General features: G+C 46.0%; 1 protein-coding gene across 1 annotated transcript in view; it reads right to left on the reverse strand.

The window, feature by feature from the left end:
* Positions 1-339: 339 nt before the first annotated feature.
* Positions 340-27,244, reverse strand: part of APMAP (adipocyte plasma membrane associated protein) — a 43,016-nt gene continuing 16,111 nt past the window's right edge. Inside the window, exons 3-9 of the mRNA XM_088477358.1 lie at positions 21,724-21,839; positions 12,213-12,305; positions 8,054-8,170; positions 7,781-7,955; positions 6,073-6,207; positions 2,892-3,084; positions 340-2,384 (exon numbers count right to left, since the gene is read on the reverse strand). Coding sequence (XP_088333484.1) covers positions 2,175-2,384; positions 2,892-3,084; positions 6,073-6,207; positions 7,781-7,955; positions 8,054-8,170; positions 12,213-12,305; positions 21,724-21,839 — 1,039 coding nt within the window. The 3' untranslated portion in view covers positions 340-2,174. The remainder of the gene's footprint in view (positions 2,385-2,891; positions 3,085-6,072; positions 6,208-7,780; positions 7,956-8,053; positions 8,171-12,212; positions 12,306-21,723; positions 21,840-27,244) is intronic.

Below are 27,244 nucleotides of genomic sequence, written 5' to 3' on the forward strand. Positions count from 1 at the left end.
AGCTCGGGGGGCTGTATGCACATAGTAAAAAGTGGTCTGAGGCATTTGGTCGAATACGATTACCTTGCGGGATGTATTTTGCCCACATCTGCTGCAGACAGACACACACGCAGGTTATGGGGGGGAGAGAGGTGATGATTAATAGATTGCGCTCTATGCAGACAAGAGGAGTAGTTCCTAATATTGCCAGGGCCACATTATACTTACATTACATATAGTATATTCAGTCTGATTTCACAAAATACACTTTAGTACCACGTTTCTGCACAGGTTGAAAGTAATTGCAATAACTGTAAATAGGAGCTTTCACATTCGGCTACAAAAAAAGAAATCCACACAAAAAAATGATGTTTTTTTATTACCAAAAAAAATGTTTATTAGATGGAGATGCAAGTATGGTCTCTGCTATATAAATATGGTTTTCTGGGTATTTATTATGGTCTTACTCTATGTATGTGGGTGATCATGAAAGTGCACACAAATGTAATGCTAATGACCAAACATTGCCAACGATTATAGTATATGTGTCAGCCCCATTCATGAGACTTATGGGAAATTAACAGTCTTATGTAGTAATGCATGGCTACATTATGTGTGGGGGCAACATGGGAGGGAGCATGACCAGCTGTACATATGACCCCTGGCTTGCTTGGTCTTTTCTAGCCCTTTTCATAGTGTTGTGACAATGACTATTACATACACACATCAAACTACCAAAAAAAAAATATATATATATATATATATATATATATATATAATCACCAGTATAGCATTACTCATGGATCCTTCTAATTTGTGCAAATCACATGGTTTTTAATGCATTTCCCAGTATTGTTAGATCAAAAGCATCCACGTGGTTTATTTAATCCACAGTACTTGTCAGGGCAAGGTTTTTGGCATTGTGTTTCTTCTAGTCCACCTAAGAGTGGCATTGGCGAGGATAAACCTTAGCAGTGTTGGGGCACTGTGCACAAACCATAACCTGGGGTCTTTCCTAATAGTCTGCTACAGCAAGTGGCTATTACCTACCGGTCTCCCTCATCCTGAACAAATACATGACTGACACCTTATAGGCCTTGTGTAACGGCCAAGGTTGCTCATCCAAAAGCCCCGCGAGTATGCACATTATTCCATTTAGGTAATGTAGGTTATTGTGCTCTAGTAACATAATCCAGTTACGTTAATCAGAAAAGTGGATCTAACGAGAAAAGACGATTAGTGAGATGATCTCCGAGACCAGGTTTCCGTTTACCCCAAAGTCAAGTAGCTTTACCTCTTTGTTTGTGCAGCAACATGTATGTCTATTAGTGCTAACTTGCTGCATGCACTACCAGTGTAGCCTCATGCCATAACGCATGCATATGCAGAAAATATAGATAAATAGGTTTTTCCAACAAATTCCCACCAGCATCATATGCTGCAGTGTTTCCTCTCATGACCGTTTCTATACATTATAACTTTGTCATCTTAAAGTAATGGATGAAACTGAAATCAGAGTATGGAAAAAAAACTGAATTAATCAGTGATCTAAAAATGCTTTGAAAAAAGAAAGAATATAAACAATCCTTCATTTCTAACAAATAAAAAATGTGGCACAGACTCAGGTAATGATCTAATATAGAAAACTAAATCGCTTTAGATTTGTAGTGACAGAAACACAAGTCACAAGCTCAGTTCACTAATCAACTGCACAAATTCACTGCCATAAATGTACTGTTGTGTAATATGGAACGTACCAAATCACAGCTTAATTAAAAAAATGTAAACAAATTATTTCCTTGTGTTACAAAGCAAGTGTCAAACCCTTATTGTTGTGCTTCTCTGCAAGTATAACATATGGCTCACCCTATTCTGGCAACCTGGCAAAACCTTATACATCCTGTACGAGCAGTGCAGGGTAAGCTATTTATACATGATCTGTACACTTAACTACATGCTTACAGGGTGCCTAAGACTGGGAAGCAACAAACCGTTGTTGCCAGACTCCTCTACAATCATTATACTCAACATATACTGTAAGCCAAAATATTTCACAAAAATCAAAGTACGCCTCTACAATCCATAGAATGGTCAGGGGCAGCGGGCATGATGAGAGTCGTCTCCTTAGTCAGGTCCCGGGCACATAAGTCCAGTTCATGTCCTGCCATTAGACAGAAGGGCTGCACTAGGCAACCTCAAACATCTTTTAGGTTCAGTTTACACAGGAAAGGGGACCGGAAGGATCCCAAGTACAAGTAGCCATCATGTTCATGTGCCTCGCTGATGTAAGTTGCCACCTCTCCATTAGGATCATGAAAGCTTCTCTTGTAAGAGCCTTTCTCGCCAAGTTCCATGACCATGCTGTACCTTGGGACAAACTTCATAACAGTATCTTGGCTAAGCATCTACAAAAAAAAAAAAAAAAACACAACTAAAATAAACAACCTAGGATTAAGAGTAATGAAAAGACCATGGAAGATGTTACAAAGTTTTGGGACAATCACAGTGTCAGCTTCTTGTGACAATATGGAGAAAGGTCTGCGTCCTGTATCTTAGATTGCACAATCTAGATACCAGAGTACAGCAATACGTGGATTATTGAACAAAGCTAACAGGGGTGGCTCAAAGATGATTACATAATTAAAAAAAGTTATTACAAAAGCACAGAGATCTCTGTTGGGAAATCACAATGTGACAGTCATTCCTATTACAGGGTGTCACCTATTATGTAACATGCAAGTGGATTCATCTCATGATAAACCCTGGGCAGGGTTATTGGTTTCTTGGCTGTTTTACTTGTAGCTTTATGTGAAGTGCTTTATATTTTTTGTACTTAAATATCAGTTGAACGTGTTCTTTATTGAGTCTAAAATGTTCAATTATTTTCAGTAAACTAAGAATTATTAACATACCTTGAAAATAATTTTTTTAATCCACGGTTTGTCTGCTAGGAAATCCATCATGGAAAACCCAGGGTTCAGTCTCACGGCAGACATGGCCACCCAGTATCCACCTGAGCTACTACCACGAATGTTATCGGGAAATCCTGGCATGTTATCCACAAACATGTCTACACCTCCTTTAGTGAGACCGGACACATAGTATCTAAAGACATAATAAAAATAAAAAGATTACAAAAGATTATATCAATTGGAAGCACAGCTACCTCTAATGGCATAGATTACTAATTTAGTTACACAAGTACACAACTTTCAACATGCCAAGTCTTAAGTAAAGTTTTGCAACAGAATGATGGTAAAGCATTCTAGTTATGTAATAAATATGGGGTATTTCACTAGGTATCACCTTCTGTAAATTAGAATAACACATTCTTCTATAAGAACATGTAGAATCATTGCATGAATTTTAACGTTGATATTAAGCATAATCAATATAATTATTGTCATTTTCAAATTCTCTCCTTGGAGCCATTGTTGGGACTTCTTGCTCCCACAACTTCCCATTTAGCGATCTTTGCGTTTTAGGGAGCAATTATTACAAACTATGTGAAATGCAAGTATAAGCTATTGATAAAATGGGACAAAAATCCTAATTAGTGTAAAGTTTAATGCGAATCCCACAATTTGCTGTTGGAAACAATTGTAATGGCGACACACTGAAGGCACAACATTGCACCTTTTACCTTGCATCCCCATAAAAGGTTTCCTCCACAAACCAAAAAAAACATACCGGTAGGTTAATTGGCTTGACAAAAATATAAAAGTGTGTCTGCGTCCGTCCGTCCATGTAGTAGGGATTATAGATTGTAAATACAACAATATGTCGTTTCCAGGCAAATTGGAACAATATTTGTGCATATCGCGCAGTGTGTATGCACAAATGCGCACTCCCGTGGCTTCTATACAATATCTTTTGGTTGGCCATGCCACACAGCCAACCAGAAAATTTTGTGTACGAGGTGGTGCAGTTTAAAGAGACACTGTCCTACACTGTGCATTTTAATGGACAACGGAACAAACACGGATGGTCTGGGAGGAAGGGAATTAGGCCCTGATTCAGACCCACTCGCGAGCGGCTGTCCGCTCGCAAGTGGGTCGATGTTCTGCACTGAGCATGCGCACGACGGCGGGAGCTCCGTCGTGCGCATGCGCCAGACGCGACGAGCGAAGGAAAGTCCTTCGCTCGTTGTGTCTGATCAAAGGGGGCGTGCTGTCGATGTTGATGGACAGCACACCCCCTTTGGTGGGCGTGCCTCCCTGACGGGGGCGTTCCCACGGGAACGCCTCCCATCAGAAGCCGGCCCACTGACATCACTAGTGATGTCAGTGGGAGTGATTTTGGCTCTGATAGAGCCAAAATCACTCCGGAGCTTGCGGTTGAAAACCTCAACCGCAGGCTCCGGCTCGCAGTTTCGATGGTCGCGATGGTCAAGACCATCGCGGCCATCAAACTGCACGCTCGTATAGGCTGTGGGTGGTGACCCACAGCTATACGAGCGTCCAGGAGGATGCTCCATTTTTATGGAGGGCGGCCCTCATTCAGAGCGTGCGCTCTGCTCAGAGCGTACGGCTCTGAATGAGGGCCTTAGTCCCGTATGCCCGTCGTTGTAGTGCGTATCCGGACTTAGGTTAGGTACACATCAGACCAACGTACAAAAGACGCAATAGTTGACCCAATTTCCCAGGTCGTACCTTTCATCCCAGAACAAACGATTTGGAGCATACACACTATGCGATCCTCCAAACGAGGGCTCGATATATAATGTCAGAGCATTGTATCCAATTATTCTATTCTCCTGTACAAATTATGCAATCATCGTGTAGATCGCTGGCAGTTCAAGTGATGTCTTCAGAGGAAGATTAGACCAATATATCTTGTGGTCTTCCTGCTGAGCATACACACTGCACAATGTGCTCCACATCGTTACTGACATCTCCCCATGTGATCGGGAGATGTCATGAACGACAGGTGATCAGAAGTGAAGATGAGAGGAAAGACGCACGTGAACACGCGATTGTGTGTACACACTATGTGTTGTGGACGATATATCGACATATGCTCTGTGCAGTGTAATACATATTTGATTTCTAACAATACTCTGAAACATGATAGGCCCCCTGTAGGGCCTCAACCATTGTGTTTTTTCCATCTGCCGGATAGAACTGCTGTGCCCCTAATCAAACTGTAATGTGCAATTTTTAAATGGTCAAAAAAAGCTTTCATAGAAAAATGAACAATCAGGAAATTAGAGGCCAGTGACGTACTGTAGACCAGTGTTTCCCAAACTCATTCCTCAGGGAGCACTAGCAGTGCATGTGTTCCAGGTCTCCTCATAGAATCACAAGTGAAATAATTATCTCCACCTGTGGATCTTTTAAAATGTGACAGCCAGTAATTAATACACCTGTGCACCAACTAGGAAAAATGGAAACCTGGTACTGGTAGTGCTCCCTTTAAATTGCCTGCCCAGTTGAACTGCCAATCACCGCCGGGTCCCTGCAGCATTTGTACGGGCGATCGGCGGGTCGCCCGTACACACCAGCAGATGGCCATCTGCTGTGCTGCACAGCAGATCAGATATGTCTGAACAACGTCATACACAGACAAATCTATTGCACGTTCATTGGAACAGGCGATATAGCTATCAGTGTGTACCCAGCTTTACAGGAATCTCCAGCAATCTGTGCAAGACTACCCATAAAAGGGCAGATCACTGGATGGCCAAGTAATACAGTCAGCCAATGCCCGCACACACACTGGCAGATTACTACCAATGATTTTCAGACAGTCATTTGGGCTTGATTGTTCTAAAACAAATGATCTGTTCTAAAATGCTGTATGTGGGCAGCATCACTGTGCTATGACAGTAAGAAGGTAAATACACACACACAGAATCTTACACAATTTACTCTTAACATAAGGGTCAATAAATGATGGGCCTGTAACAATAACCTGTAACAGGGCTTTTCATACAGAGGTGTTAATTGGAAGACAAAAGAGGCTTTGTGCCCACATAGGCTGCATGCCAGCTACATAAATAAATAAAGCTCTAGGTTTCATTGTGTGAATGCTTTGGCACAGGACAAGTCATGTAAGAGTACGCGTAGCAAGCACCACGCAGTCCGCACTCACCTCCTTACACGTGCCATTGTGGTTTCTGCAACAAGCAGGAAGTCTTCGGCAGGTGAAAGCTGAACGCCATTGGGAAAGCGCAGTCCTCCCATTAACACCTTCACTTCCTTCGTCAGAGTGTCATACTCCAGCAAGCTACAAAGTAACACACAATTACAGAATTAGTCTAATCCCTTCACTGTCACGTAGCTAAATAGACAAGGCTTCATTATGCAGGCTTCATCAGTGTCAGAAAGACACCTTTCATTTTACCAAACACAATCCTGCATAATCTGTGCTGTAGCTACGGACATGACTTAAACAATTTATTATGTAGCTTCTAAAAGGTTACTATACATCAGCCAGTGCTATGCAGGTTGTCATACGTTGCACTCCATGACTAGCATACACGTCCGTCTAAAACTGGTGTACCTATGGCAACTAGGGATAAACTGTTTTGACATCTGTAGCATGTTATCTATCTCTATAAAATATAGGGTGTGCTGTGTGTAGAGTGGAGAAGTGGACATGTTGCCCATAGCAACCGATCAGCTTCGAGGTAGCATTTATCAAGAACATTCTGTGAAATGATAGGTAGAAGCTGATTGGTTGCAATGTGTAACTTCCCCACTCTTTAACCACTTATACCCCTTTCAGACAGAAATCCAAATTACCAGGTTAAACATTTCAACCTGATAATTTGGTGATTTACACGGGACCTTTTTCTGTCTGAAAGGGTCTTCCCGGGTCTAAATTCCCAGGACTTCGACCCAGAAATTTACCAGGATCCTCGGAGACATGGCAATTTAGTCCCGGGTTGACCCTTTCAGACAGAAGAAATACCCGTGTAAATCAGCAAATTACCGGGTTGAATTTTTTGACCCGGTAATTTGCTCTTCTGTCTGAAGAGGGGTACAGACAGAGAATGGCAAAACATCCCGGTACGCAAAAGTCGGGAAAAATCCGGGTTTTTTGGTATTAGACAATTTTTTTTAATTTATTTTTTTCGGCAAAACCGAACAGAAATTGCCCTATAGTTTAAAAAGTGTTTTATGTAAAAAAAATATATAATATACACACACACACACACACACACACACACACACACACACACACATATATACAATAATAGTCCCCCGTTTCAGTTTCTCTCTGCAATGCAGTGATCAGCATATTTCTTTAGGCACATGTGCCCCAGAGTACCATTTGCACTACATTCTGGGGCGCTATTCCGGCAGTGATGTCGGGGGGCACAGACCATCACAACACTTATGAGTGGCCAGGGAGTCAGAGGGGATCCATTCTGCACTGGTGATCTCCTCTACAGAAGCCACGGACAGAGCGGGATAGCATGGTCGTATGTGATGCGACCTTGTCAGATGAAGCACTTCTGGCTCCGGTCGCATCAGATGCAACCACACCAGTTAAGTGGCTCAATTCATCTCCCACATAATTCAAATCCTACCTGCAGATAGTGATCTAGATACCTGCTAGTGTTGGAGGGGAGTAGTTATATATTATTAATTACATCATTATTCTTATTAATTATTTTCATCTATTTATGCTGTCCTACAATCACTGTGGTACATTGTTTATTCCGGTCACTAACGTGTCTGTATATTCTTTCAGTATGTAACCTTGAAGCAAGTGGTTTTCATATGATCTGTGGTCAGTAAAACTTCTAATATACCATCTGCATTAAAGACCTGTTACTAGAAGCACTACTTGCCGGCCATCGTCTGTGCCCTCCATTACAAGATAGGCATAATCCCGTCTCTGCCATTTACTGCTGGAGTCTGTAAAGTAGATCTTTCGCCCATCGCTGGTCACTGCAAGATCATTGACAAAAGACATCGTCCTCCCCTGAACTGGTGTCTGGGAAGACACTAGCAACTCCGCCGCACCTGTATGGACAAGCAGACTGTTAATATAGTATACAACACATTTATAATATCACCACAGTTTTTACACACCACACACTGTAGTATCACATATACAGTACCTGTCACAGGATTCACTTCAAATATTCCTTGGTAGGCATCTGCAACGAAGAGTGTACCATTAGGGCCTACTCTGAGACCCAGCGGTCTCCCACAGTTTGGTTCATTTTCCCTTGTTCCTGTTAAAAAGAGAATGAGATGAGGGGTGAAAAATCTATGAAAGAACTGAACATAAATTAAGAAACAAAACTGAAACTGCTTTTAAGATTTTCATTGCATATTGTAATAAACAAAACATCACACATATCAAAATAACACAAAAAATATTACGTGAGTAAAGGGGCCTATGTATTAGACGACTCTTTGAACGATCAGACCAAACCTAGGAGGTTTTGGTCGGAACGTTCAGAAAGTCTTCTAATGGATAGCCGGCAAGGACCAGCAATGCGCGTGCCAACGCCAACTATCTGTGTAACATGATCGTCAATCTGACAACGATCGTCAGGTTACACATGTTCACAGATAGGAGGACGGTCTCCGGCACTGAATGACGTTCAGTGAACGCTGTTCAGTGCGGGCACAGCACCCAGCGACCTGAAGGACTGAACGCTAGACGTTCAGTTTTTCAGGTCGCCTAATGTAGCGTTACCACTAGGCTGTTTTAGCGGGGCGCAGTGCCCTGCCCTCCTTCTGGAGGGCAAAAAGCGCCCTGCCCTCACCGCGCACCGCTAAGACAGCCTGCAGGTGTCGTCTTCAGCCACGGGTCGCAGTGTCCCGCGGGTGGGGAAATGTGCGGTGACCCGGTCACCGCCGGTGAATAGACGCTGGGCGCATGCGCCCGGCATCTATTCTACCTGCCAGCAGCGCTTGGGGGCTGCCCGGCGTGTCCGTAAGTGCCGGGCACACCCCCCAAGAGTAACAGAAAGGTGATGCGTCTTATAGACACGCCCCCTTTTCAATGGTCACGCCTCTTTTTGGGAGCGCACACGGAAGTGCCCTCTCTAGCTCCGGCGCCCTGCCTGCCGCCGGAGCTAGAGTGAACAATACTAATGGATAGGCCCCTTTAGGCATTTGCATGCTTCACGCCCCATAAAGAAGGCAAACCTAAGCATGAGGGAGGAACCATAGATTAGTGATTTCGCATACTGCTGAGGTGCCATAAGGGGTTGGGTACAGGATGCAGGCGCTCAGGATCCCGACTCTAGCATTCCAACTAGGTCATAATGCCGACAGATGAAGGTAATATACTTATATCTTACCCCGACCTTCCCTGCAGCCTAAACCCCCCCTCCCCGCAGCCTAAACCTAACCCTCCCTAGTGCCTAACCCTAACCCCACCTCCCCTAGTGCCTAAACATAACCCTCCCTAGTGCCTAAACCTAACCCCACCTAGTGCCTAACCCTCCATTTAATGATTAACCCGAACTCCTAACCCTAATACTGTCCGGATGCTGGCGCTGGCATTGAGAGCACCATCATCCTGACAGCTGGTATAAGGACTACATCCGGATCTAAGGTACTCTAGCACTGAGGAGCAGGAGAAAATTAAAAAATTATTTGGGGCTGGTGTAAATGAAATTCATTAGAATGATAAATTGGCTTAGGATGTACCACACTAATGGGAACCAAGGAATGGTCTCTAAAGCTGGCCACACACTAGACCAACTTTCATCCAACCATCCAACTAATTGATTGGTTGGAATGAAAATCTGGTAACATATGGGAGCAACTGATGATCAGCAATTTGCTCCTAAATGCCAGAAAACAGATGAAAATGGTCGTCAGACAAGTTTGTTAAATGTTTGATCTAAACAATTTGTTCAAACAACAGTTTTTGTCCATTTTCCAGCGTTTGGGAGCAAATTGCTGATTGTTATTTGCTTTCATACCTTACCAGATTTTTATTCCAACCAATCAACTAGTTGGCTGGTTGGATGTAAGTTGGTCTAGTGTGTGGCCAGCTTAAGTGTGGGAGACAGTATCCAAACTGTCTGGAAAAGATGCACCAAAGTCAACCTATAAAAATTGTTATGGCCGTTTATAAAGGTACTAGGTGTTTTATTTTTTTACTAACCATGATCCAAAAAATAATATTACTTGAGAAAGAGAATATTTACAGGCCTTCACAATGGTCAGTTAAGCCACTTAAAAATAATAAAATATTATAATTTTTTTGTATACAGGTATTTGGTCACTTCCATGAGTTGCTTTTTTTTTTTCTTTTAAACAAATTTTTTTTATTGAAGCATCAAGTGTCATATATACAAACATTGTAATGATCATAAGAGCAAGTGGTCATGGCAGACATAGGATGGCAATTACCATGCCATTACCCTGTAACATCTGTACACCATAACTTTTACACCTCATAGTCTGACGACACTAATCCCATTTAGGAACTAGATTTGGTTAATTCCAGGATTATGAGAACATGACAGTAACAGCAGACAGAAACTGTACTGGAGCCTTTAAATGCCTATTATGTTGTTGGGATCATTTAACAAATGATAGCAATTTACCACACTAAAGTATTTTTTGCTAAATGTTTTCCTGACTTCAATCATCTATCAAAACAACTGCTTCACCCTCAGAGCAGCCGATATTACAAGATAACCTCAGGCGATATCTTGTCTAAACATGCCTGGCATGCACAATGGGGATACATTGCAGAAACCAATCCTGTCCTTTACGCCTTGTGCTGCACACTGAAACCTACACCTAAACTAATTCACTTAATATATAGATTTTCCTCTCAGATTATCTGTTATGTGCACAACCAAAGCTAGAGAGATCAGTTATATGAACTGTATCCAATACCTGACAAGCAATATCCCAATAGATGCTAAATGACATGAACTAGTCCCATTTTCTTGGAACACTGCAGAGTTTACCAGGAGCTTTAATCATACCTGCTAACATTGGGGAGAAGGGAAGCAGGACACAAAAATGGGCACTGCCTCGCTGTACAGGGTGTGGCTGTGCGCCATGCTCCTTTTTTTGGTCAAGTTGGAAGCATGCCAAGGGCTTTGGATGCAGCACTCAAGTGCATGCCATCCAGCTACCACTGCTCTGCTATGCCCACGGGTTGGATGGCGGATCAATGCCTGAAAAGAGGGACTGTCCTGCCAAAATCAGGACGGTTGGCACGTCTGCATTAACTAATGTAAGTCTTATTACAACATCAGAAAAGTGCAAATGTTAATTGTATAAGAATGAAGGCAGAAGACATTTTATATCTATAACATTTTGGTTGCCTGTTTTCGATAAACAAAAAGTTACTGACAAAATTTGTCATTTATCTTAATAGTTTCCACTGCATATACAGAATGCAATCTTTTGCAAATACATAATAGCACCTATTATATTTCTATATTTTGACAAATATATTAGATAAACAGCTTAATGCCGTCTAGCGCAGACTCAGTAGAAAGCTGCAGGGAACCCCAGTCACCCACAACTCTCTCTGGCTTTGTGACTGCCCACAACCCCCTGCCATACCCCCTCACAGCTGGATGGTCACACATCTGATCCAGATTCCCACTTTCACCTGCTCCACAAGGCACACCCAGCAGGCTGGCAGGTCGGACATAAGTCTCCATGCACTGGGCGGAGTCTCTCTGCGCTGTCAGTGCCCAAGGGCTGATTTAGGGACAGATGCTCGGCACCCGATATTGCTATACTGGTACAGAAGATTGTTCTTTACCCAATATATGGGGCCAACATCGTGCTTTTTGCATTCAATAGAAAAATGTTGAGTGTAGAGAGAAGTGGGAAGAGACAATTGGGGGATGGGGGGGAGGGGGGGAGTGACAGAGGAAAGAGAGGGGGGGCGAGACATGGGGGAACATGAGTGAAGAAAGACAGGGAAAGAGGGAGAATGGGGAGAGTCCGTGATGGGATAAGACAGGCGGCTTGAGAGAGATGGGGGGATTGGCAACTCTGGCCACCACATCTAGCCCACCGATAACGATAGGTCTGTATTACTGGCTCTACATATACACACATCCTGCATCTACAAGGAACCCTCAGGGCTAATCTGTCTCGACCAGGAACTCTCAGGTTAATTTGCTTTATTGGTCATATGTTATGTAAAACTATGTAATATGCTGCTGCATTATGCATAATGTAATAATTTGCTACTTGGTTTCTCCCAGAAATCAGAAATTGATTAGACATCTCATTTATTTTGATAAGTCACCAATATTAGAGACACTTCCTTACCACAGGGTGGCTTCCCAAGTCTTGCTATGGTGTGAATGTTGCCATCTTCTATTTTCACAATCTGTCCATCAGCAGTACCAGTAAACAGGACATCTAAAAGAGAGTGACATCATTACAACCATGGGGAATGCATAAAGCAGAGGTTCCCAAACGCGGTCCTCAATGCTCCCCAACAGTTCAGGTTTTAGAGATATCCATGGTTGAGCACAGGTGATTAAATCAAATTGACTGAGGTACCAATTAAGTCACCTGTGGTCAACCATGGATCTCTCTAAAACCTGAACTGATGGGGAGCGCGTTTGGGAACCTCTGTCATAAAGCAAGAGTTACATGCAGTGTCCTGGTCCTGTACAGACAAACAGTGGCTTGCAAAAGTATTCACATCCCTTTGCATTTTTCAGGTTTTGTTGCCTCACAACCTGGAAGTAAAATGGATTGTTTGAAGGTGTGCATCATTTCATTCACAGAACATGCCAACAACTGTGAAGTTGTGTTTTTTTTAATATTGTGAATCAAACAGCATTTAGGACAACATAACAGAAAACTTCAGTGTGCATAACTATTCACCCCCCTAAAGTCAGTACTTTGTCGAGCCACCTTTTGCGGCAATTACAGCAACAAGTCGCTTTGGATAAGTCTCTATGAGCTTGCCACATCTTGCCACTGGGATTTTTGCCCATTCGTCAAGGAGGAACTGCTCCAGCTCCTTCATGTTGGACGGTTTCCGCTTGTGAACAGCAATCTTCAAGTCTGACCACAGATTCTCAATTGGATTGAGATCTGGGCTTTGACTAGGCCATTCCAACACATTTAAATGTTTCCCCTTAAACCACTCGAGTGTTGCTTTAGCAGTATGCTTCGGGTCATTGTCCTGCTGGAAGGTGAACCTCCATCCCAGTCTCAAATCACAGGTAGACTGAAACAGGATTTGCTCAAAAATATCCCTGTATTTAGCACCATCCATCTTTCCCTCGACTCGAATCAGTTTCCCAGTCCCTGCTGCTGAAAAACATCCCCACAGCATGATGCTGCCACCACCATGTTTCACTGTGGGGATGGTGTTCTTGGGGTGTTGGGTTTGCACCAGACAAAGCGTTTTCCTTGGTGGCCGAAAAGTTCAATTGTAGTCTCATCTGACCAGAGCACCTTCCTCCATACATTTGGGGAGTCGCCCACATGCCTTTTGGCAAACTCAAATCGTGTCTTCTTATTTTTATCACTAAGTAATGGCTTTTTTTCTGGCCACTCTTCCATAAAGCCCAGCTCTATGGAGTATACGGTTTATTGTGGTCACATGCACATATACACCAGTCTCTGCTGTGGAACTCTGCAGCTCCTTCAGGGTTACCTTTGGTCTCTGTGCTGCCCCCCTGATTAATGCCCTCCTTCCCCAGTGTGAGTTTTGGTGGGCGGCCCTCTCTTGGCAGGTTTGTTGTGGTACCATGTTCTTTCCATTTGATGATGATGGATTTGATGGTGCTTCGGGGGATCATCAAAGATTTGGATATTTTTTTTTTATATATCCCAACCCAGAATTGTACTTAACAACTTTGTCCCTGACTTGTTTGGAGAGCTCTTTGGTCTTCATGGTGTGATGCCTCTTACATAGTGGTGTTGCAGCCTCTGGGACCTTTTAGAAAAGGTTTGTTTATACTAACAGTTCATGTGACACTTAGATATCACAAAGGTGGACTTCATGTCACTAATTATGTGACTTCTGAAGGTAATTGCACCAGAACTTTTGAGGGGCTTCATAACAAAAGAGGGTGATTCCGTGTGCACATGCCAATTTTTTTAATTTTATTTATATTCTTTTTTATATATATTTTTCTCATTTCACTTCAGCAAATTAGACTATTTTATGCAGATCCATCACAAAAAATTCAGATAAACAATAAAATAAATTACAGGTTGTAATGTAACAAAAAGGTAAAAAGCCAAGGGGGGTGAATACTTTTACAAAGCACTGTAAATATATTGCAAACGCTGTATGGTCACGAGAAGAACAGCAATTAAGGCAAGATTAAAAAGGCTGTTAATCTGTTCTAATTTATATTAAAATAAAGTTTGGAAATCAAGCAACTAAATCACTAATTGATTAGAAAACACTGATTTATTTTTAAAAAAACATTTCTCTGTCATTTCCCATTATCATGTGTTAGAAATGATCCAAAAATAATCCTTTTATCAAAATTCTCAGTGCTTAATGTGTACCAGTCACATTCACGCTGTGGAGGCAGTTATATTACAGGCTGAAGCACTATTCATGAGAACATTAATTCATTATACGCTAGTGAAATCACTGAGACATGAGGAATTTAGAACGGCCTATGTAATAATTTGTAGAACATAAATTATATCGCTTTAGGCTTTGCGACAGCAGTTACTTCCTATGGATGAATGAACCACGTTACAGGCAGGTGCACAACCCGTCGCCACTTTGTACTTGCCCATGTGGCATAGTCTTTAATTAATTTGTAGAGGAAACCCAAAATTAGAACTGTGCCATAAAAGACAATGTTACAGGTCAATGAGTGCAATTTCTCTGCTCACTGACTGCCATACAAATCTCTTAAACAGTTGCATTTACTATAGGCAGGGGAGATAGATTACACTGCGGAGGAGGCATAAGAAAATGGCTGAGAAATGTCTTTACTATTCCAATTTCCTTTTGTTTTGTTGGATATTATCAACCAGCAACATAGTCAATATTCCCTCACAGCCCGTAGATGTGTGCAGGTAACGTGGTGTTACCATACTCCACCGCCATGTGCGCAGTTACACATCGCAGAGAACTGAATATGGGTCAAAGAGCGCACACAAAAATTAAGCCATGCATCCATTGTATATAGGAAGAAATTAATGATAAATTCACGGTTGTCTATGAAAAGACAAATATTTGGTGCAGTTTATATTTTATATCTTGGAAAAAATATGAGATATGGTAAGAACTTACCCTTGTTATCTCTATTTCTACGAAGTCCATAGGGTTCCACAGGATACCTTGGGGTATAGGTGTGACGTCAGTCGCAGGGCACCAAAGAGTTAAGCTTTCAGCCTCCCAGGATGCACTAGGTCCCCCTCCTATACCCCGCCCCCGGGCCAAGGCACCTCAGTTAGTTACCAAGCCATAGGCCGGAGGAGGAGAAGGAAGAGAGAGAACAAAGATCTGGACACATACAAGAATCACATTCTCACCAGAGGGAGACGGAAAACCGGTGACCAGAGCAAAGCCCATCTGCAGCACAGGTGCGACAGGGCGGGAGTCCTGTGGAACCCTATGGACTTCGTAGAAATAGAGATAACAAGGGTAAGTTCTTACCATATCTCATATTTTCTACTTCAGGGTCCATAGGGTATCCACAGGATACCTTGGGGATGTCCCAAAGCAGTATCCTTTAAGGGTGGGGACGCTCCTGTGCAGAAAGGAGAATCCGCCGCCCGAAGGAAGCATCCTGAGAGGCGAAGGTGTCAAACCTGTAATACCTCACGAAGGTATGGACAGAAGACCACGTAGCAGCCTTGCAGATCTGAACTGCCGAGGCACCACGTCGAGCTGCCCACGAAGGACCCACAGACCTAGTGGAATGAGCCTTCAGAGAAGGAGGGACCGGTAGGCCTTCATGAAGATAAGCTTCAGAAATAGCCATACGGATCCAGGCTGCCAAAGTTTGCTTGAAGCAGGCCAACCCTTTTTACAGAAGCCATAGAGGACAACAAAGCGTCCGACTTCCTAAACGAAGAAGTGCGGTCAACATAAGTCCTTAAGGCCCGCACAACATCCAAAGAGGCCTCACCCACGGAAAGACCCGGTGAGTTAAAGGCCGGAACAACTATTTCCTCGTTAACATGAAACTGGGAAACAACTTTGGGAAGAAACTCGGGCCGAGTGCGGAGCACTGCCCTGTTCCCATGAAAAACCAAGAAAGGGGGTCTACAAGAAAGAGCCCCTAACTCAGAAACACGTCTGGCTGAAGCAACGGCCAGAAGGAAAACAGTCTTAGCTGTTAGCCATTTAATATCCACTGAGCCCAGTGGTTCAAACGGCGGTCCTTGGAGAGCCCTCAGGACCACAGCCAAATCCCAAGGCGCCACAGGTGGAACAAAGGGCGGCTGAATACGGAGAACACCTTGCATAAAGGTGCGCACATCCGGGATTGTAGCAATCCTACTGTGAAACCAGACAGATAGGGCCGAAACCTGTACCTTCAAAGAAGCAAGGCGAAGCCCATGATCTAGTCCCGCTTGCAGGAAGGCGAGAATCCGAGACAGACGAAACTCCCGCGGTGCATAACCTCTCGGTCGACACCACTGGAAGAACGTATGCCACACGCGATGGTATATCCTCGCGGAAGACGGTTTCCGAGCTCGTAACATGGTACGCACCACAGAGCTGGAAAACCCCCGGGACCTCAGCATGGCCGTCTCAACAGCCACGCCGCCAAAGACAGCCGAGTCAGGTCCGGGTGAAGACAAGGACCCTGAGACAGAAGGTCCGGTCGTAGCGGCAACCGCAGAGGACTGTCCACGGACAGACCCTGAAGGTCTGAGAACCAGTGCCGTCTGGGCCACGCGGGAGCTATCAACAGGAGCGTCCCTCCTTCCTGTTTGAATTTCCGGATTACCCGTGGAAGAAGGGAGACCGGAGGGAACAGGTATGCGAACCTGAACGTCCACCGGACGGACAGAGCATCCACCAGAGACGCCCCTTCGTCTCTTGTGCGAGACCCGTACACCGGCAACTTGTTGTTGTGCCGGGACGCCATGAGGTCGATTTCTGGAAGACCCCACCTGTCCACCAGTAGTTGAAAAACGTCCGGGTGCAGGGACCATTCCCCTGGATGAACGTCCTGGCGACTTAGAAAGTCCGCCTCCCAATTTAGCACTCCCGGGATGAAGACTGCTGATATGGCCGGAAGATTGCGCTCCGCCCAAACCAGGATCCGAGAGACCTCTACGAGAGCCGCCCGACTGCGAGTTCCTCCTTGCCTGTTTATGTAGGCCACGGTGGTAGCATTGTCCGACTGGACCTGCACCGGGTGACCCCGGAGAAACCGCTCTGCCTGCAGGAGAGCATTGAAGACCGCACGGAGTTCCAAGATATTTATTGGAAGCTCCGCTTCTGTCGGCGTCCACCTGCCCTGGAACAAGTGTGGACCCGAAACTGCTCCCCAGCCCCGAAGACTGGCGTCCGTTGTCAACAGGACCCAATTTGGAACCCAGAACGGACGTCCCTTGTTGAGGTGGGTCGTCTTTAACCACCACGCAAGGGACAGGCGAACCTCCGGGGTGAGCACAATCGTCTGGAACTTCAGAGACTGAGGCAGCCCGTTCCACTTGGACAGGATCAGGTGCTGCAGAGGTCTGGAGTGAAACTGGGCGTATTCCACCATGTCGAACACCGACACCAAGGAGCCCAGTAACCTCATCGCCGAGTGTAAGGACACCCGGCGGCTGTGCAGACAACTGCGCACCCTTGACTGTAAAGCAGAGATCTTGTCCTCCGTCACGAAGATCCTTTGCTGTCCCGAGTCCAATAAGGCTCCAAGATGCAGAATCCTCCGAGACGGGATTAGAGTGGACTTCTGCCAGTTGATTAGCCAGCCGTGCCGTTGCAGCAGTGCAATGGTCAGGTCCAAGTGGTGTAACAGGAGCTCTGGAGATCCTGCCACCAATAACAGGTCGTCCAAGTACGGCAACATGCGGACTCCTTGCAGCCGCAGAGAAGCCGCCATGACCGCCATCACCTTGGTGAAAACACGTGGTGCTGTCGCCAGGCCAAAAGGTAACGCCCGAAACTGGAAGTGGTCGCTGCGGATTGCAAACCGAAGGAACTCTGGATGGCGCAAAAGAATAGGGACATGCAGGTAAGCGTCCTGTATGTCCAATGACACCATGTAGTCCCCAGGTTCCAGCGCCAGAATGATGGACCGTAGGGTCTCCATCCGAAACTTCGGGACCCGCAAAGACTTGTTGAGTGCTTTGAGGTTGAGAATCGGACGATATGACCCATTGGGTTTCTGTACCAAAAATAGATTTGAATAGAAACCCTGGCCCCTCTGGGAGAATGGAACAGGCACTATAACTCCAGCCTGGAGCATAGTGTGCAATACCTTCCGCAGCTCCGTAGCCTTGTTCCGGTCTGATGGTAGACCCGTGGTGAAGAATCGAGCCGGGGGTCTGTGCCGGAAAGAGAGGGCGTACCCGTGGGAGACCACCTCCAGAACCCAAGTGTCTGTCGTAGTGAACGACCAACACCGGGAGAACTGCAGCAGGCGGCCTCCCACCCTGGGATCCCCCAAGGGGAGACCCGGACCGTCAGGCCGCAGGCTTGTCATCTGGCTTGGGGGCCGGACGTCTGGTACTCCATGCCTGTTTCCGGGGCTTGACCGATTTCTTAGGGCCAGCCTGTCGAGGAAACGACTGTGGTTTGGGCCTGCCCTGGGCCCTAGATGACCGAAAGGACGATGGTCCAGAACCAGAAGGAGCAGCGGCCGACGGGAGACAAGCAGATTTGGCTGCCGCCAGCGTGGCCACAATCTTATCCAGATCCGGACCGAAGAGAACTTCTCCGGTAAACGGCAACGCTTCCAGACCTTTCTTGGAATCTGCGTCCGCCTTCCAGGATCGCAGCCACAAGGTGCGACGAGCAGCTACCGCTGCTGAAGAAATTCTAGACACCAGAGTACTAATGTCTAGAGCCGCCTCGTTGATGTAGGTGGCCGAATCACGGAGATTGCCAATCAACTCCGCCTGTTCGGCCGGACAGTCGGATTCAAAAGAAGCCTCTAATGAATCCGCCCAGCGCTCCATCGCTCTGGCAACCCAGCAAATGGCCATAGCCGGCCGTGCTGCCCCCCCTGCAAGGGAATAAGCGGACTTCAGGCAGATTTCTACCTTGCGGTCCGTAGCATCCTTAAGGGAGGACATGGATGGCATCGGCAATGTGGCACTACGGACAAGATGGGTCACGTGAGAATCCACCTGTGGAGGGGATTCCCACTTAGCAAAATAATTATCCGCGAACGGATAAGCCACCGCCAGGCGTCTCTGCGGCTGGTATCTTTTGCCAGGTTGTTTCCACGCCTCCTCTAAATGGTCCACCAACTGACCCGACAGAGGAAAGACTGTGGCATCGCCCTTCACATCTTTGAAAAAGGCATACTTAGATTTAGCCGCTGGGGGAACTTCGTCCTCAATCACCAAGGCTGTGCGGACCGCCCGAATAAGTCCAGGAATATATACTTTGGACTTAGCATCAGCGTCCTTAGTATGGAGAGGTTCCTGATCGTAAGGATCCAGAATCTCCCCATCATCAGACGTCCCTTCGTCATCCTCATAAGGAGCGGACAGAGACGCCACCGGCCTTTTATGAGGCCGCATCACAGACTCCCCTTGCAACACATCCGACAAGTGCTGTACAGAACTCGTCAGGGAGTTAACCCACGCTGGCTCCTGAGAACCCGGGAGCGGGGAAATAGGGAGACTGTGGGGTACCACCAATTGTCGTGGGAACCCCTGCATGGGTGACGACACCACAGACTGCTGGGACAAACCCATCGGAGTAAACGCGGGCTGCGGAGCTAACTGGCCCACTAAAGCTGTTAACGCCTGAGCGAAACAAGCCCAGGGCGGCTCCTGTACCGGTGCTGTAACCGTAATAGGCCGCGCCATGGACAAACACTGCCGGCAAAGGCCCTCCGCGCTACCCTCCCCCTCCGCTAACGGTACTTTGCACGTGGTACACTGTAGCCGGAGGGGAAAATCACTTTCAGACATGATGGCACCACGTATGTGACCTCTCTCACCAATTAAGTATTAAATAGGCGAGAGACCACCCTGCAGCACCGCACCGCAAGGGCTTTCGCAGAAAGAACAGGGACAGTAATAAAACTGACAGTTTAGAGAAGAAAAGTTACAGGCAGCGCTAGCACAGTCACATACAATGCAGAGAAATAACAATTCCTGCACTAACAGCGTTGATCACTCAACTACACAGACACAGGGCCTGGTAGGACACAGCGCTGCATACACAGACCTGAGCCACAGCGGAGGAGAGGTATGCGGGGGGACCCAGACCACGATGCTTCCTTCCAGACTTCCAGCAGCGTTCACCATGCGTTGCAGAGAAGATGGCCGCCGAGGAGCAGAGAGAAGCTGGCCTGGGGGAGGAGCGCTGACACAGGACCAGTCAGCACAGTGCAGAGAGGGCTGTGTGCAGCGGGGGAGGCGCCGGCTGTGAGACAGGGAAGGCGCGCTCCCCTGGCATGCATTTAACCCCTGGGACGCCGCAGCGCTACCGCTCTGCTGCGGTCCGCTGTCCCAGGGGGTAGTGGAAGCGCAGGTTGGTCGCCTGGCTCCACGCTGCAGCCAGTCCCCAGGGAGCCCCCTGCCTGGGGACTTAGGACCATGTGATCAGCGGGGACCCACCGCGGGACCCCGCTGCTTACCTCTGTCCCCCTTGAATCCGGCCATGGTCCGGAGCATCTGGGGTCACCGCTAGCTGTGACCCCAGACGCCCACCAGCATCCCCGGATCAGTACCGGCGTTCTGGTACCGGCGGGGTGTAGGGAAGACAGCATGGACGTCAGGACTGACTGTCCATGCTGTTCATCCAGATGTGCAGCCACAGCTGCATGAAGAAAAAGCTTCAGGGGCTCTTCTAGCCCCCACTCCAACAGGTGCACCCGACTCCGGCCGGGCACCAAACTAAACTGGGGTGCCTTGGCCCGGGGGCGGGGTATAGGAGGGGGACCTAGTGCATCCTGGGAGGCTGAAAGCTTAACTCTTTGGTGCCCTGCGACTGACGTCACACCTATACCCCAAGGTATCCTGTGGATACCCTATGGACCCTGAAGTAGAAAAAAACATTAAATGCATCATTCAAACATATCCAACAACATGACAGCTTCCCTTATTTACAAACACAAGCAGACAGAAGGGGTTGTCTCCCTCACGTGTTGTCTTGTAATTGTAATGGGTGTCCATTCAACTGTACAACAAATGTAAGAGCCCCAAATTATTATCCTTTGTAAAGGCGTTGTGGAACCCTCGTGGCGCCATAGAAATAACGTACATAAACAATTGAGCAGAACAAGCGAACAGTGACTTAAAATACAAGACAATGCAGGACAAGTACATGGTATATAAACACTGCTACAACATCGGTAACCTCCCTCAAATAAGTAGTACGGTAGCAGGTCAAAGGTTAGGCGCTGAAGGTAATCGTAAGGGAAGTAAAAGCACATGGGGGAAGAGGGCCCTGCTCGTGAGAACTTACATTCTAAAGGGTAGGGGTAAACAGATAGGGGTGACACAGATAGGGAAGATAGTTAGCATGGGACAGAGGGTTAGGATGAGAGTTGGAAGGCTTTGATGAAGTGGGTCTTGAGAGCCCATTTGAAGTTTTACAGAGAGGTAGAGAGTATAGAATGTAACTCATTTGCAATCTACCTAAAACTAGTACAATAGATTACTAGATTCAAAAACAAAATGCAGAATAATAACCCACCTCCAATGTTTGCAATGGATTCTGGTCCCACTAGTTGCCCTTCATACAATCGTTCAGCTTTCCTCAACTTCAAGTTTGCCTCCAGGACACCTGTCATAAGAGGTGGTGTTTGGAAACTATAAAAATACAGAACAGATTAGGGCAATGTTATTTTGTGAAGCACATACATTAACATAGAAAATCCAATCTTGTAAAGTTTGATGCTCAAACATAAAAACGTATTGTCAGACTTTTTCAGGTAAGTTAGGTCCATAAACAGCATAGAAAACAGGCCACACAGGACAAACTATGTTGAAATGCAAAGGATGCAAATAAAAAAAAAAATTCAGGAAGTTAAATACTGGCAGTTTTTGTATGTAGCCCACAAATGCAACATTATTTTTACACTGCAATTCAGATTTGAGTTTGTACACACCCCTCCCAAATCTAAATCTCTGGACATTTTATATATGCCCCTCCTGCAGTAAAACATGTTTTTCCCAAGGTGTAAAGTGTCTTGCTCTTTTTGTTTTACTCCCAACTGTAAATCAACCCCATTATCTCATTAGCTCCTTTGACCTCCAATATCATCTCTATGCAGATGATAATCAAATTTACCTTTCCACCCCTGAGCTCTCCCCCTCGCTCCTTACCCGTATATCCAACTGTCTCTCCGCTGTCTCTTCGTGGATGTCCCAGCGCTTTCTTAGACTTAACATGTCTAAGACTTAGCTGATCATCTTCCCACCCTCTTCCACTACATCACTTCCCACAATTTCATTATCTATTGATGGCACAACTATCTCCTCTAGCCCCAAAGTGCACTGTCTTGGAGTTATCCTAGACTCCTCCCTCTCCTTTAAACCACACATTCAGCACCTCTCGCAGTCCTGCCGTTTCACCTAAAAAATATCTCCAGGATTAGACCCTTCCTCACCCAGGATGCCACTAAAACCATCATCCACTCACTGGTCATCTCCAGATTGGACTACTGTAACCTTCTCCTAGCTGGCCTCCCAGTCTCTCACCTCTCTCCACTACAATCGGTTCTCAATGCTGCTGCTCGGATCATCTTCCTCTCCAGACGTTCTACATCTGCTTCCCCTCTCCTTCAAGCCCTACACTGGCTCCCCTTCCCCTTCAGATGCCAATTCAAGGTTCTTACGCTCGCCTACAAAGCCCTCACCAAATCCTCTCCCACATACATTTCTGACCTTCTCTCCCTTCACACTCCCGCCCATCCACTTTGCTCAACAAATGCATGCCGCCTCTCTTGCCAACTGATTACTTCCTCCCACTCCCGCATCCGAGATTTTGCCCGTGCTGCTCCCTACCTTTGGAATGCTCTCCCTCTCCCTATCAGACTTTCCACCTCTCGACAAATCTTCAAACGGGCTCTCAAGACCCACTACTTCATCAAGGCCTTCCAGCTCTCATCCTAACCCACCTCATGCTCTTTCCTTCCTATCTTCCCCTTCTGTGTCACGCCTGTCTTTCTGCCCCTCCCCTTAGAATGTAAGCTCTCATTAGCAGGGACATCTTCCCTCATGTGCTTCTCTTTACATTTTCTTCTACTCTCTACTCCCCATTAGGGCACCTAACACGTGACTGCCAACTCCCGGCAGCTTATTGTGAGTGCTTTAATCACTATTTCTGCAATGTATAGAAGTCGTGTCCTTGTCCTGCACTGTAAGTTACTTGTTTCTTGTTCACCTATTAGTTCTATGTACTATGTAAGGCGCTGCGGAACACTTGTGGCGCAATATAAATAAAGCATAATAATAATAATTGCTGTACGGAATCTTCGCACCTCTAATGGTGGTGAGGAAAAGATACTGTAGCTGCATAGTGCTTCACAGCTGTTTCCAGAGACACATTACATATAATTTAATCACTACCTACATGCTAAAGGTGCCAGAAGCCATTTGTATTTTTCTATACAGTACTCACACAAATTAGACCTTGCTATTTTCTGAATATGCAATGTCTTCTCTAATCAAAATTAGACCTTTTGCTACATCAAACACATCATATAAAATGTAACCACAATAGCAAAAAAAAAAAGGGGTTTTCTGAAATTCAAAATAATTTTTTTTTAAACATTCCACAAATAAATACTTTGTGGTACCTGCTTCAGTATTAGGTCACCTTTAGCGGTAAATTGACTAAAGTCAGAGTTTTTAGAAGTGGAGATGTTGCCCATAGCAACCAATCAGATTATAGCTATAATCTTCTAGAAGCTGCTAGTTACATGTAGAATCTGACTGGTTGCTATGGGCAACATCTCCATTTCTGAAAACTCTCACTTTAGTAAATTTGCCCCTTAGAATCAGCAGGATTCTAAGGGGATGTTTTCACAACCAAATTTGCACTTGAAAATGGATATTAATTTTTTTTTTACCCATTTTTCATGTTCTCTACTAAAACGCTCATAGTGTCTCAGAAAAACACGGTAGCACAAAATTTTTTAACTAGAAAACCTACTGCATTAAATGAGTAGACCATAGCAATCAATTAGCTCCTACCCATCATTTTATAGTATACACTTGATAAATGCTAGCTAGAAGCTGATTGGTTTGCGATGGGAAACTTCTCCACACTTTAGAGCAGTGGTTCCCAAACTGTGTGCCGTGGCAACCTGGGGTGCCTCGGGACTCTTGCAGGGGTGCCTCAGGTTGGTGTTCCAGCACCAAATCAAATTATTTATGGTCAATATAATGTAAATATGCGGACAAACAGAAGCGCAAACCTGTCCACCACCACATAACTGACCCTAAGGATGACAGGCAAGCACAATTTTTTTTCACTTTACTACATTTTTTACTGAACTTCTCAAGATCAAACTTTTGGCTTAGGGGTGCCGTGAAAACAATGCGGATATTCTAGGGATACAAAAAAGTTTGGGAACCACTGCTTTAGAGGCTTGATACATTTCCCCCATACTCTCCTTGGCTGGATTAGTAATTATACTACCTGCTCAGACAGAAATCTTCAAAACATGACCAGCTAGGGGTGTGCGAGGACTAGAGTTGAGCAACACAGACTTTTATAAGTTTCTTACATTGTGACCTTGAACAATCCTAGACTACCACTCCTTCCTGTAGTGTTACAAAACACATTTTACACAAATTGTTCATAGAGCCAATATATGGCTCAATACTGTGTGCATTGTGAGAGATATGCTATCCTCCCTTACCAGGAATGCTATGGATGCTGAGTTAGGAGACTTTCGCTTTAATCAGCAATCTTTGCAATGTCTTATGTATGCCCCTTGTGTGTATGCAGGCAATTACCAATAAGTACACCGCTCCCCTTGTAAACATTACGCAACAGCAAGCCCTTTGTGGCAGGCACATGTAATTTTGGTGAAATAATATGACATATGGTAAAAACTTACCTTTGTTATCTCTATTTCTACGAAGTCCATAGGGTTCCACAGGATACCTTGGGGGTATAGGTGATGACATAAGGCATCGGGCACCATAGAGTTAAGTTTTCAGCCTCCCAGGATGCACTAGGGTCCCCTTCCTATACCTCGCCCCCGAGCCAAGGCATCTCAGTTACGTACCAAGCCATAGGCCGGAGGAGGATAAGGAAGAGAGAAAAAAAAAGATCTGGACACACATAAGAATCACATTCTCACCAGAGGGAGACGGAAAAACCGGTGACCAGAGCAAAGCCCATCAACAGCACAGGTGCGACAGGGCGGGAGTCCTGTGGAACCCTATGGACTTCGTAGAAATAGAGATAACAAAGGTAAGTTCTTACCATATCTCATATTTTCTACATCAGGGTCCATAGGGTATCCACAGGAAACCCTGGGGATGTCCCAAAGCAGTATCCTTTAAGGGTGGGGACGCTCCTGTGCTGAAAGGAGAATCCGCCGCCCGAAGGAAGCATCCTGAGAGGCAAAGGTGTCAAACGTGTAATACCTCACAAAGGTATGGACAGAGGACCACGTGGCAGCCTTGCAGATCTGGACTGCAGAGGCACCACATCGAGCTGCCCACGAAGGACCCACAGACCTAGTGGAATGAGCCCTCACAGAGGAAGGAACCGGAAGGCCTTCATGAAGATAAGCTTCTGAAATGGCCATACGAATCCAGCCTGCCAAAGTCTGCTTTGAAGCAGGCCAACCCTTTTTACGGAAGCCATAGAGGACAAACAAGGCGTCCGACTTCCTAAACGAAGAAGTGCGGTCAACATATATCCTTAAGGCCCGCACAACGTCCAAAGTGGCCTCACCCACTGAAAGATCAGGTGAGTTAAAAGCCAGCACAACGATTTCCTCATTGATGTGAAAACTGGAAACAACTTTAGGAAGGAAACCAGGACGAGTGCGTAGCACCGCCCTGTTCCTATGAAAAATCAGAAAAGGGGGTCTACAGGAGAGAGCCCCCAAGTCAGAAACACGTCTGGCCGAAGCAATGGCCAGAAGGTAAAATTGTTTTAGCTGTCAGCCATTTGAGGTCCACTGAGCCCAGTGGTTCAAACGGCGGTCCCTGGAGAGCCCTCAGGACCACAGCTAAATCCCAAAGCGCCACCGGTGGAACAAAAGGTGGCTGAATTCTGAGAACACCTTGCATAAAGGTGCGCACATCAGGGATTGTAGCAATCCTACGATGGAACCAGACAGACAGGGCAGACACCTGCACCTTCAGAGACGCAAGGCGAAGCCCATGTTCCAGTCCCGCCTGTAGGAAAGCTAACACTCTAGACAGACGGAACTCCCGAGGAGCATAACCTCTCGGCCGACACCACTGGAAGAACGTATGCCACACACGATGGTATATCCTTGCAGAGGATGGTTTCCGAGCCCTTAGCATTGTTTGCACTACAGAGCTGGAAAACCCCCTGGACCTTAACATGGCCGTCTCAACAGCCACGCCGTCAAAGACAGCCGAGTCAGGTCCGGGTGAAGACAATCGCAGAGGAATGTCCACGGACAGTCCCTGGAGGTCTGAGAACCAGTGCCTCCGGAGCCATGCGGGAGCTATCAACAGGAGCGTCCCTCCTTCCTGTTTGAATATCCGGATTACCCGTGGAAGAAGGGAAAACGGAGGAAACAGATAAGCAAACCGGAACGTCCACCGGACGGACAGAGCATCCACCAGAGACGCCTTTTCGTCTCTTGTACGAGACCCGTACACCGGCAACTTGTTGTTGTGCCGTGACGCCATCTGGAAGACCCCACCTGTCCACCAGAAGTTGGAAGACGTCCTGGTGCAGAGACCATTCCCCCGGATGAACGTCCTGGAGACTGAGAAAGTCCGCCTCCCAGTTTAGGACTCCCGGGATGAATACTGCTGATATGGCCGGGAGATTGCGCTCCGCCCAAACCAGGATTCGGGACACCTCTACGAGAGCCGCCCGACTTTGGGTTCCTCCCTGCCGATTTATGTAGGCCACGGTGGTGGCGTTGTCTGACTGGACCTGCACGGGATGACCTTGGAGAACCCGATGTGCCTGCTGGAGAGCATTGAAAACTGCACGGAGCTCCAAGATGTTTATTGGAAGCTCTGCTTCCGCCCGAGTCCACCTG

The sequence above is a fragment of the Taudactylus pleione genome, unplaced genomic scaffold (genome assembly GCF_031769625.1).
Source record: "Taudactylus pleione unplaced genomic scaffold, aTauple2 ptg000201l, whole genome shotgun sequence".
NCBI classification, from domain to species: Eukaryota; Metazoa; Chordata; class Amphibia; order Anura; family Myobatrachidae; genus Taudactylus; species Taudactylus pleione.